At 38.2% G+C, this 11,737-nt stretch overlaps 1 protein-coding gene across 1 annotated transcript; it reads right to left on the reverse strand.

Annotated features, from left to right (window-relative positions):
• Positions 1-1,177: 1,177 nt before the first annotated feature.
• ND-42 (NADH dehydrogenase (ubiquinone) subunit ND-42) lies at positions 1,178-3,265 on the reverse strand. The gene is made up of 3 exons (XM_065236021.1): positions 3,127-3,265; positions 2,708-2,963; positions 1,178-2,222 (listed from the first exon to the last, which is right to left on the reverse strand). The coding sequence occupies exons 2-3, from the start codon at positions 2,954-2,956 to the stop codon at positions 1,257-1,259; spliced, it is 1,215 nt and encodes a 404-aa protein (XP_065092093.1). The 5' UTR covers positions 2,957-2,963; positions 3,127-3,265; the 3' UTR covers positions 1,178-1,256.
• Between the last annotated feature and the right edge of the window lie 8,472 nt (positions 3,266-11,737).

An 11,737-nucleotide genomic window follows, 5' to 3' on the forward strand; every position in this document is an offset into this window, starting at 1 on the left:
GATAATTTTAAATAGAATGATGCTTCACATCAATACGAACTCAATTTTTGCAGATGAGCAGTTTGGATTTCGCCATGGGCATTCAACTACTCATCAACTCTTAAGAGTTACCAATTTAATTCGTTCAAACAAATCGGAAGGCCACTCAACTGGAGTTGCTCTTCTAGACATAGAAAAAGCATTCGACAGTGTTTGGCATGAAGGTTTGATTGCTAACTAAGTTTAATTTTCCACTTTATATTATGAAATTAGTTCAAAATTATTTAACTGACAGAACTCTGCAGGTAAATTATCAAAATTCCAAATCTAATCGACTACCTGTTAGAGCAGGTGTTCCTCAGGGTAGCATTCTTGGGCCTATATTGTATAACATTTTCACTTCGGACCTCCCTGATTTGCCTCAGGGTTGCCAAAAATCTTTGTTCGCTGATGACACAGGCATTTCCGCTAAAGGAAGAAGTCTTCGTGTTATTTGCAGCAGACTCCAGAAAAGTTTAGATATTTTCTCTTCTTATTTACAAAAATGGATGATTTCTTCCAACGCTTCCAAAACTCAACTTATATAATATTTCCACATAAGCCTAGAGCTTCGTTTTTGAAACCTAGTAGTAGTCACATAGTCACTATGAGCGGAGTTCCAATTTCCTGGTCAAACAAAGTGAAATATTTTGGATTAATACTTGACCAAAAATTAACTTTTAAAGATCACATTGAGGGCATTCAAGCCAAATGTAACAAATATATAAAATGTTTGTATCCCCTTATAAACAGGAAATCCAAACTTTGCCTGACGAATAAACTTCTAATATTTAAACAAGTTTTTAGACCGGCCATGCTTTACGCTGTGCCAATATGGTCTAGTTGTTGCACTACCAGGGAAAAAGCACTTCAAAGGATTCAGAACAAAGTTCTGAAGATGATTTTGAAGTTGCCTCCCTGGTTCAGTACTACCAAACAGGGATTGTTTTTGCAGCTGAGTTATTGACGAAAGAGAAAGTCGATGAAGAGAATCGATCAAAGTTGTTAGGACATTTTGAATTGTTCGTCTAGAATAGCTTTTCATCGATGGCCGTGGAGATGCAAAGAGAAAGTCGACGAAGAAAATCTATAAATGCTTGATAGAACTATTAAATTTTGAAATGTTCATCTAGTCATATTATCCAATGTGAAGGTAAGGTTCGATATTCCATTTTATTGATCAATCTAAAAGGGTTCGGACCGCAAGGGAACATGGAATCGTAACAATTTCATTTTATTTACAGTGTGTTGCGGAATTCCAGCTTAGTTTTAGTCAGGATACCGTCATCACCACATTCTTCGTTGTAGCCTTTGCGGTACTTCATGCCCGGAGCCTCAGACCACAGCTCGTACCAATCCTTGAAGTCCTCTGGAGTAACGATCAACTCGGGCACGTCGTAACGTGGAACATTGAAGTAATTCATCAAGTCCGGCTTGTTCATGTAGCGGGCCCGTGCTTCAGTCCACTCTTCCTCATTCTCCATACGCCAGTCGCGCATATGCGTATCATCCTTGTCGAATCGATCAAAATCGATTCGTTCGATGTCTTCAACGACGACTTCAGTTTCACCGTGGTTTGACCAATCGTACACCAACAGTTCCGCATGGGTGCTGATATCCTTGAGATATTGTTGCTTGTAAATGTTCTCCATATCCTGCAGATACTTATCGGTGAGAACCTTAGAGCCGACTTCAGCTGGATTGGCTCGTTTCTTGACACGATCTTTTACAACATTAACAGGAACATCCAGATATATGACCAAATGTGGCTTCATCAGTTCGGAGAAGGTATTCTTGACCAAATCGTAATAAACCGAACGGGCACCCTTGGATATGTAGCCGTTTTTGAACATGGCTTCGACGAAAACAAAATCCGAATACACGCAACGGTCGAGCACGACTCCTTCCCCGGTCGAAAAGAGATGAGCCAGAGCATCGATATACTGCGAGTAACGTTGAATCAGCATACGGATTTGGAACGTGGCAACGTTCTTATGTGTTGGATTTTGCAGGAATTTGCTTACATCGAAGCTTTGCATATTCGGCGGCAACTGTGGATCCAGCTTGCGCAAATCGTACCCATATGAGTTGACGTAGTAATTATCCATTGTAACTTCTGGGAAGTACTTCATCTCCAATTCGGTTGCAAGCTCCTTTGCGAATGTCGACTTACCGGCCGCGATTGGACCATCCACAACAACGACCTACCATAAAAAAAACTTAATTTTTTAAAATAATTCATTCACAAATTTTTCGAAGGGACGAATCAGCTTTTGTAAACATTTCATTTGAAAGTCATTTGACGTAAATGGTAGCTCGTCCACGCCTAAGAGAGTTCACGCATGCTAACACTACCATCAGATAGGGGAAATTTTCTCTACCTGAAAGTGGTCCTAGTATGCGTGGGTGAGCTACCAGTTACGCCGAACCGACGATTGAATGCATTGTTTGCAAAAGCTGATACGTCCCTTCGAAAAAGTAATCGAGTATTGTTGATTGCTCCATTTAATGCAGTGTGATAGAAGTGCACGTTTCCGTCAAATCGTTTTGGTATCTTCGGAGTACTTATTGCTTGCATAAGAAATAAGTCCACCGAAGACAACAATACGATTAGAAGGAAACTTTTATCACACTTTTTAATAAGTGAAACCCCGCTTATAAGTCCAGTTTGGTGTGAAATTCGCAATACCTTGGTGTTTTCATCGAATCGATTGGTAGTGGTCTTGAAAAGGACATCCTTGCATGCTTGAAATGCGGTGTATTCCTTCTCGAGGTACGGGAACGGTTTCGGTTTGCTCAATTTCGACCCGCGCAGTGTTTTACCCGAGATGTTGCAAGCGGATATTACCATCGGCGAGGAAAGTTTTGAGTCAAGAATCGGATTCGTCGATGCCGATCGGTTTAGAAACCGAATTCCAATTCGGAATAAACCGGACATTTTCGATCTGTTGATAGGCAGAAGGCGAGAAGTTTTTGTTATGAAGAATCTTCACAATTACGTAAGAAAAATGTTTCACAAAATGGTACTAAAGCAGCTGATTAAATCATCATGAATTACGGTTTACTTTCGTTAAAAACTAAGGTTAATATTTGAAAACTAATACCCACCAGTGATTGCAACAACGATTAACGGGGCAAATGGCAGTAAAATTGTAAAGAAATTCCCCTCACGGCATCCGAGAAATTCGATGCTGAGATGTGAAAATTTCTGCCAAGCTGACAGATGCGTGTTTTCTTTCGATGCACTGAAAACGAAACTTCCATGCACTGTAACTGGTGCGTACCCATTAAAGGCCTGTATAGAGATCGAAGCGAAGCGAAAATCTCATACAAAATACTACATTTTTCACCTGCGTGAAAAACGCAATTGGCAAATATTCCGCTTCGCTTTGAACTGTAAACTGATACGATCCAGCGAAATCTTATTTTGTGGATCGTATCTTTTTCGCTTACGTTCATTTTTTTTCGTGCATGCAGCGCTAGCGAAAAGAGCAGCAGGTAAGCGAAAAGTTGACGTTTCGAGAAAGACCGTATCTGTCAGATTTTCACTTCACCGGAGGTGTAAACTGACCGATTTCGTTTCACACTGCGAAAAAAGGAAACTGGAAAATGTTCCACAAACATTTTTTCACAACCTTTTTCGCTAGCGAAATTTCATGATTTTTCGCGTGCTTCAATTTTCGTTTCGCTTCGATCTGTATACTAAGCTTAATGGGTGAAAAAGTACCCATTTTGTGGTAGTGTATGGAGCTGTCAAAAAATGCGTAAATGAAAATTTCAAATAATGGGTACTTTTTCACCCATTTCCGAAACCTGTTCAGGGATAAAAAATGAGTACATTTTTACCCTATATTGGGTGAAAAATATCTTTGTTGCTCGGTAACGTTGCTGGTACACACTTAGAAATTATTACCGTATTCGGTAATTTTTTACCGAACTTTCAACAGCTGAACGTTCGGTAATCAGTTCGGTAATCGAAACGATTACCGAACGATCGGTAAACAGATTTTTTGATGAGTTGTCAAAATTACCGAACAATTCGGTAATTATTTACCGAACTATTCAGTAATTTTTTACTGAAATGTCTCGTAAATGAAAATTTGTTGATTTTGTGTATTTTTTGTTTTTTCCGGTGAATTAAAATTTAAATCTCTTTTTGCATTATTATTAACGAGATTTTATTCAATAGTAAACATCTAGGTAAAAATATATTTTAAAATAACATATATTGCTCACTGGAGTATTTTTTTCACAGGTGGCTGCTTCCATGCGGATGCCAGTCCAGAAACATTGACTAGAACCTGATCCCAAAAGCACAGAATTCCTGGCTGTGTCTGAAGAGCAATCATAAAAATGAAATAAATGTAACTATCAATCTCATTAGGAATATTTAATAGATGCATTATTCATCTGTATTTGCGAACACACTTACATTGTTTTCACTGGATTTTCCGGTCACTTTCCATTGTTACTGTTTACTTTAACACTTGATATAAATATGACCGTCTTTCGATTGACAGCCCGAAATTATTTACTGAAGTTCGGTAAACGTTTCTGTAATTTGCAGTTTGTTCACACTCAGCAACATTTTCCTTGTTCGGTAATTTTTTACCGAAAATAATCGGTAAATGAAGAATATTACAGATTTTTCGGTAAATAAATTTTTTTTTTACCTACATTCGGTAATGTTTTACCGAAGTGACGGTAATCTGGCTTTTATATTGACGAACTTCGTTGAAAAGATTACAGTAAGAACTGTAAAACAAAGCAAACGCCGAATTCGGTTAAAAAATACCGAACAAACCGCCGCTGGTGCTCATCAACGACTTTCGACTTCACAAAATCAATCGTTACATCGTCCCCAACGCGACTGTCAAGCGCCGTAACTAGTCCGTCAAACGACGGCGGCAAACTACGCAACAGCAAGCAAATTTTCGTGCTGGCGTCTAACTCTGTACCAGCGGCGTCGAGACGGTCGAACAATTCCTCGATTTCCACTAGGTGCTGTTCGGCGTCACCTCCTTCCGACAAGTTTGACGCACAAAGCTTCTTCAGAATCGAAACGCGCACTGAACGGGACGATTTTTGATGATAATTTTTCAGCGCCGTATACACATCGTACGCTAGCACACAATTTTTCACAACCGGCAGCTGGCTGTCCTCCAGCAAGAGGATAATCGTCGCCTTTGCTTTCCGATCGCCCGTCTTCCACGCAGCGGTACGATCGGCTTCACCCGGGGGAGCATCCTCAACAACACTCCACAAATCTTCCCGGCAGAGCAAACTTTCGACTCGTATTTTCCATGAAGCCCAATTTGTTCCGTTAAGCTTCGGAATCGAGAATCTAGCGTCCGCCATCGTCAAAATCGATTTTCATTCACACACGGTTGAAAAAAAAAATGGCTCTCGCTCGGGTCTTTCGCGATCACTATCTCCACACTTCGCACGCGGCGGCAGCAGCACAAAAAAAATGGCGTCACTTCGGGTCAAAAACTTTTCACCAGATTTCTGTCCGATCCCGCTGGGCCCATAACCTGACGAAACCGACGGTAGAGTCAGGGCAACGAAGTGGAATATCAGCGGACGGATTCGGACCTGTTGTGGAAATAATGGAACTCGCGAGAAATCACTTTAACTACGTTTATTGATCGAGCGCAAAATACAATGCAACCGAACGCGGTAGCAGTTACTTTTGGAATGATAATGATATTCGTTGCCTTCTCTCTCGTAACCCGAGTGGGCCAAGATATATAGAGAGGAGTAGAGGTGGGTTGAAGTGGTAACTGTTGTATCGTTCCACAACTACACGGTGATAAAGAAGTGATACTCATAATAAGAGCCGTGATTGCCGTACAAATCAAATGGTAATCACTTCACCGTGACGACAAGTGACAAGTTTTCACCGTGAAGTGACATCCGTAATAAGCTCCCATATGTTATGGAATCACAACGACCAGCACCCGTCAGATAGTCAATCGTTTGGTTTCATCGTTGTTTTCATAAATTATTGCAATGATGTTCAATAAAAACCAAGTTCAGTAATCTGAAGTTTCTATTTTATTGATTGATTTTAAAATTATTGCTAATTCTCAAATTTCAGATTGAGTCCCATCAATATATTTAAAAAGGGGTACCTTTTACCCAGTTACGGAAAACAATGCATTCTGGAAATGGGTAAAAAGTACCCCATGATTTGACGTATAAGCTCTTTACCCATTAGTGGGGTAAGGTTTATTTCAAACGTATTCCATGTTTGAAGTCGTGTAATATTAATGTTTAAAATAAAAATAATTTTACGTTTGTTTTTAAAATATTCGTGTTGAAAATAAACGTGAATATTTTTGTTTGGTTTGACAACAATGCGAACACAAATAAATATATTTATTTTAAACATGCTTCTTATGTTTGAAAGAAACATACTTAATTTTAAATTATATTAGCATTTGAATGTAAGATAAAGCAGAAAAATGGATTGCCAAGAGAAGAAAAAACGATCTGCAGGAAGATCCCGAATTCAGTTTGATTGCAATGCTCGTGGCAATAGAGGATTGGAAATGCAGGAATCGGAAGAAGATGAGGATGATGAGAAACCGTTGAGTTAGGTAAGGAAGGAGGATGAATGCAGCACTGATTTTAGTAAGAAGTTGATCCAACCAATTAATCAGTCGAGACAGGATTGTGTGAATATGATAAAGCTTGCTGAAGTTTCGAAGCTAATGGAAAATAAGTGTATGAAGTTGGAGCAATTACGGAAAGAGCAAGAACACAAGGCAGGTGTAAATGAGAAGCATGTTTCGGATCTGTTTGTGGCAGAAGAGAAGATCAAAGACAAAAGCTCGCAGCAAACAGGAAGAAATGACTTTTGCAGGGGGGGAGGGGGAGGTGCTGGAGGTTCCGGAATAGATTCAAAATCCATTTCGGATTTTCGTTTCCCTTTGTTAAGATACTTACCTAGGTGGGTTTCCGCATCCATGACTTCGGTTTTGTTGCGGGCGGTTTTCAGTTGATTGGCAAATCTGGGGCAATTTTTTTCCGAATGTAAACAAGAAGGAAAAAATGCAGGGCATGCTAAACATCGCTTACCCAAATTCTATATTGTTGAAATAAACATGCTTCTGACTTTGATTCAAACATGTATATTTTTGTTGCAAACATGGTTTTAATTTATTTTGAATTATTCATATGTTTATAGAATGAACATTTTTATTTTTGATTTAAATGAACAAAATTCGGTTCCGTGTAGAATATCAGCTTGATTTATTTACTGGTGTGCGTGGAATCTACATGGATGCAGTTGTAGTTCCAACTACGATTTTGGACTTCGAAGTGGATAAAACGCTGTCCAGACTAGAGAGTTATAACATGTTATAACGGTTGTCAACTAATTGCAACACAGAAACCACCATCAAGATAGCACTATAACATTTTATAACTCTGTAGTCTGAACGTACTATAACGAAGGGCAACAGAATAATCAGCAGAAACAGACGATTCTACACTACACAGAAAAAAAAAAGTTGTTGAATATTACATTCAAACAACACAGACGTAATTCCGCTGGTGGTGTAATATTACGTTGTACGATGATTTGCGAACAAAATTACATCCATTGATGTAATATTGTATTTGATTTTTGCTATTACATCATTTTTTTACGTTGATCGATATTCCTTTTTTTTTGCTGTGTACCAGCAACGACACAAACAAACAGTTGGAAATTGGACAGAGCATGTGAAAATCAATCCTCTGCCAGCTCTGCCAAGAAGGAGGGTTGCTGAAGCCACCACCATCGGTGGTGTCAGCACTGTTGCCTACAGTTTTTATGCTATATTGTTTGACTGAATCTCAGCAAAATAAATTGCAGAATTACTCGGCTGTTGGAATCTCGGCGAAAAAATTTAAGTGTGTAAAAACATGATTTCTGGAACTTACGGTTAATCGGTGATACCGGGGCCATAGATCACTCCTTCCTCGTGCTTGTAGCTTTTTTTTTCAAAAAATTTAAAGTAAAATATAAAAACTCGATAAAAAAAAAAACTTTTACTTGTATTTCTCCCCTTAATGAAACTTAAATTTTTAATGATTAGCTTACCTAATTTAAAAAAAAATATATATATATATATATAAAATATTTAATTCCTAGAAGTACGTGCTTGTTGAACATTTATCACGATTATTTTGCCACGCTACAAATCAAACATCTATGTGAACGGAGCATAATTTCTCAGCTGTCTTAGATTGGCAGATAATCGAGCCAAAGAACCAACAACTTTGGCTTCAAGCCAAAATGTTCGTGGATGACGTTTCTGCCACCGGAATGGTGAAAATACACACCAAACTGATCAAAGAACAACAGAAACTACAAAAGCACGCCAGTGAAAATTCACCACCGAGAAAAACTTTACGCTCCGGCCCTGAACCCGAATAACTTTTAATTTTAATGAATTGTAAACTTATCTCGAAACTTATATCCTAGACTATTGGCTCCGTAGTGTTGATTTTGACAGTTAAGCCTAACAAATAAATAAAATGAATAAAAAAAAAGAAAAAGATGTCAATTGTTATACTGACATGCAGGTATACACGCTAACTTGAAAGTACTCATTAATGAGTAAAAAATACCCATTTTGAGGAAAAGTGGCTTAACTTATTAATGATTAAACAATTTTACCCATTAATGAGTATCTGTTACCCATTAATGATTAACAATTACTCATTAATGGGTAACAGATACTCATTAATGGGTAAAAAAATTACTCATTTAATGAGCTAAGCCACTTTTCTTCAAAATGGGTCTTTTTCTTCAATTAATGGGTACTTTCAAGTTAGCGTGTAGACAACCTGTTAGCAACAATCAATACGAAACTAACGATTTTAAATTGGCTCACCACTTTAGTAGCCTATTGGTCCCAAGCAAACGAATAACGTACCCTATTCTAGTTGAAATTCTATTACTACACTAAGTTTGTTTTGATTCGCTATGAAAGTTTGACAGCTAACATCAGGGGTGTGTGGATTCATGCAGAACATGCAGGGGTGAGTGAAATAGCTTGGGACTGCTTGGGACCGTTGTTCTGGTACTGAGTGAGCCAAAAATAATAATGATTTTCTTCGGGACCCAGTGGTCTTAGAGTTACCTCTATGCTGTTAGCGTGTAGACAACCTGCAAACAACCAATAGCATCTTCAACTATATGTTTCACTATCTATTCAAGTGTATTGCACATTGAATCACACTACGGATTTAAAGTGTTTTGCATTTCAATGCGATGTGAATTGCTTGCTCAGAAAGTTAAACATCGAAAACAAGACTTGTGACTTTATCCTATCAACCAGCCTCATATATGAGAACAATTGTGGTACAGTGAGATCGCACGAAGACTCCGGCAGCAGAAAACCCCAACAGACCCATTAAAAAGATATGTGTTTTGTTTACATTTTTGTCGATTCTTTTTTAGAGTCGGTAAAATAGAAGTCGATAAAGTACAATATTGCAGAATATTGAATTATGATGTGCAAAGCTATTGATATCACCATAAGAGGCGAATCCAAGTGTGTCACAATTCAAATCCATAGTGTTCAGGCATGATTCATAGCATAAGATTCACAGATAAAATGGATGTGTTTCACAATAAGCGCAAAATTAAGTGTGAGACACATGAAGATGACGTTTGAAATTTTTTGAGTGAAGGGAAAAAACGATTATACACACTTAGGCTCTGAACCATTTGGTGGATTATTTTAACTTTTGGTTAAAATTTGACAGATGGAAAGTTATCGATTAACCCTGCTATCAGAGCGTGGTTACTTCTGACAGACAAGAAGTTAAATGTTGACAACCGTGGCTGAGTTCTTCTCGAAAACCTGTCGATCGACAGCACAGGGATTTTCGAACATCAAGAATAACTTTCGAAATGTCACTTTTAACCACGAGTTAAATTTAACTCGGCAAATGGTTCACAGCCTTAAGGCCCAAACGCAATGTGGACGGAAGTGGAACGGAAACGGAAAGTTTGACAGTTGTCGCAATCGCAAATGCCTTCAAGATGCCTAACCGAAGTCGATTTGGTTCCAACAAGTTTTCAATCCGACAAGTTGGCTTACTCAGATCGGGCTTTTCCGCTGCCGTTGCCAAACGAGCCAGCAACGCCTGCTGAGCCGTATGCCACTGATGAACGCCACCAGATCCGCTGTTTGCAGCCCGGGCTGCAAGTTTCCAGCCACACGGTGTGCAGGAGCAGCCGTGTGCGAGGGGTGCGACACATCTAAATCTCGATATTAAATAATCAAAAAATCTCACACTAGCGAATCAACCTACACAGCAAAAAAAGTTGTTGAATATTACATCGAAACTGCTGCAACCAGGTCAATCCATCGGTTGTGTAATATCACATTGTACGATGTACATCGATTTTGCGAACAAAATTACATCCATTGATGTAATATTGTATCTGCTTTTGGCTATTACATCATTATTTCATACACACAAATAACAAATATTGTTGCTATAAAAATAATGCAATTTTAAATTAAAAGTTTCCCAAATTGTGTAGTTTTAACATCAATAATATTCTAAACGAAAGTAATTTTTTTGGTTTGAAAGTGTTTCTTTTAATTTTCCACTCGTAATTTTAAAAGTGATTTTTTTAAATAAAAGTTGTTGAACTGTCAAAAATACCTCTTCATTACGATGTTTTTGGCAGCACTGGACTTCAGTTTGGCGCTAAATTTGACGAGCGACACAAAACAAGGCGGAGCAGTTTTCCATTGAATGGAATTTACACTTCACTCACTTTGCTTCCACCCCAGCTTCCACCAGATTTACCAGGCAGAAAATCATTAAGGTGAGAAATTTTAGGAATGATCGCATACACAGTTTTCATTCATTTTATTTCTGCAGAACTGGAACCGGAAAGCTAGCCGGGATGCAGATTTTTGCTTTCAGCTTCCGACATTCTTGAAGATGTTTCGCAGGGCCAATGTTGGACTTCATCATAGTTCAGGGCACCAGATTTGGACAAACTTGACTCAACGGATTGAATTCATCTAGTATCCAGGTAATTATCATGCATTGCATTATCCAGGACATTACCTCAAGAGTTGTTCAAGCCTATTCGAATAATTCCACCACAGATTTTCTTACGTCACCCTAAAGATGCCTGTTCTGTTCCCCTTGTGCGTGATGGAGGATTTATCATGAACGTGATCAACCCGGTGATGGGAATACAGCAGTAATCACAAATTTGCCTCAGTTTTTCAACAACAAATAGCGCATCAAATCAAATAGTTCCCCCTTTGCCGAATCAATGACTGATGTCCGGAAGGAAGCAGCCCACCGGCACGACGTCTTTGAAAATCGGGTAGTCATAATGATTTATTGTTATTGTTGTTTATGTCAAGTGATAAAAATATTTCTGGATTGTTTTAACCAAATAAAAACATATATTAGAATTTAAAATGTAAAGCGACGTGATTAAATTGAAAATGCTGTTTTTTTTTTCTGAAAATATTTAATTTTACGATTGAAAATACCACAGGTCATTTTAAAAGTTTGATTTGAATTAGAAAAAAATATATTTTTCTTTCAACACTGTCTGGCTTTTCATTTGACAGTAGTACAATTCGTTTTGAAAGTTTAAACTTTTAAAATTAATGGCCGGAAAACTTTTGAATTGACATTTGATTGACTTTCGTTTTGAAAGCTAACTGCTTTCTACCAA

Source organism: Ochlerotatus camptorhynchus, unplaced genomic scaffold, assembly GCF_037179485.1.
Source record: "Ochlerotatus camptorhynchus isolate MF236.1 unplaced genomic scaffold, CSIRO-AGI_Acam_v1.1 ptg000518l, whole genome shotgun sequence".
NCBI classification, from domain to species: domain Eukaryota; kingdom Metazoa; phylum Arthropoda; class Insecta; order Diptera; family Culicidae; genus Ochlerotatus; species Ochlerotatus camptorhynchus.

Coding starts and splice junctions, on each gene's coding strand:
- ND-42 (XM_065236021.1), bottom strand. CDS start 2,956: ATGTCCGGTTTATTCCGAATTGGAATTCGGTTTCTAAACCGATCGGCA. Junction 2,223..2,707: donor GATTCGATGAAAACACCAAG/GTATTGCGAATT, acceptor TTTTTATGGTAG/GTCGTTGTTGTGGATGGTCC.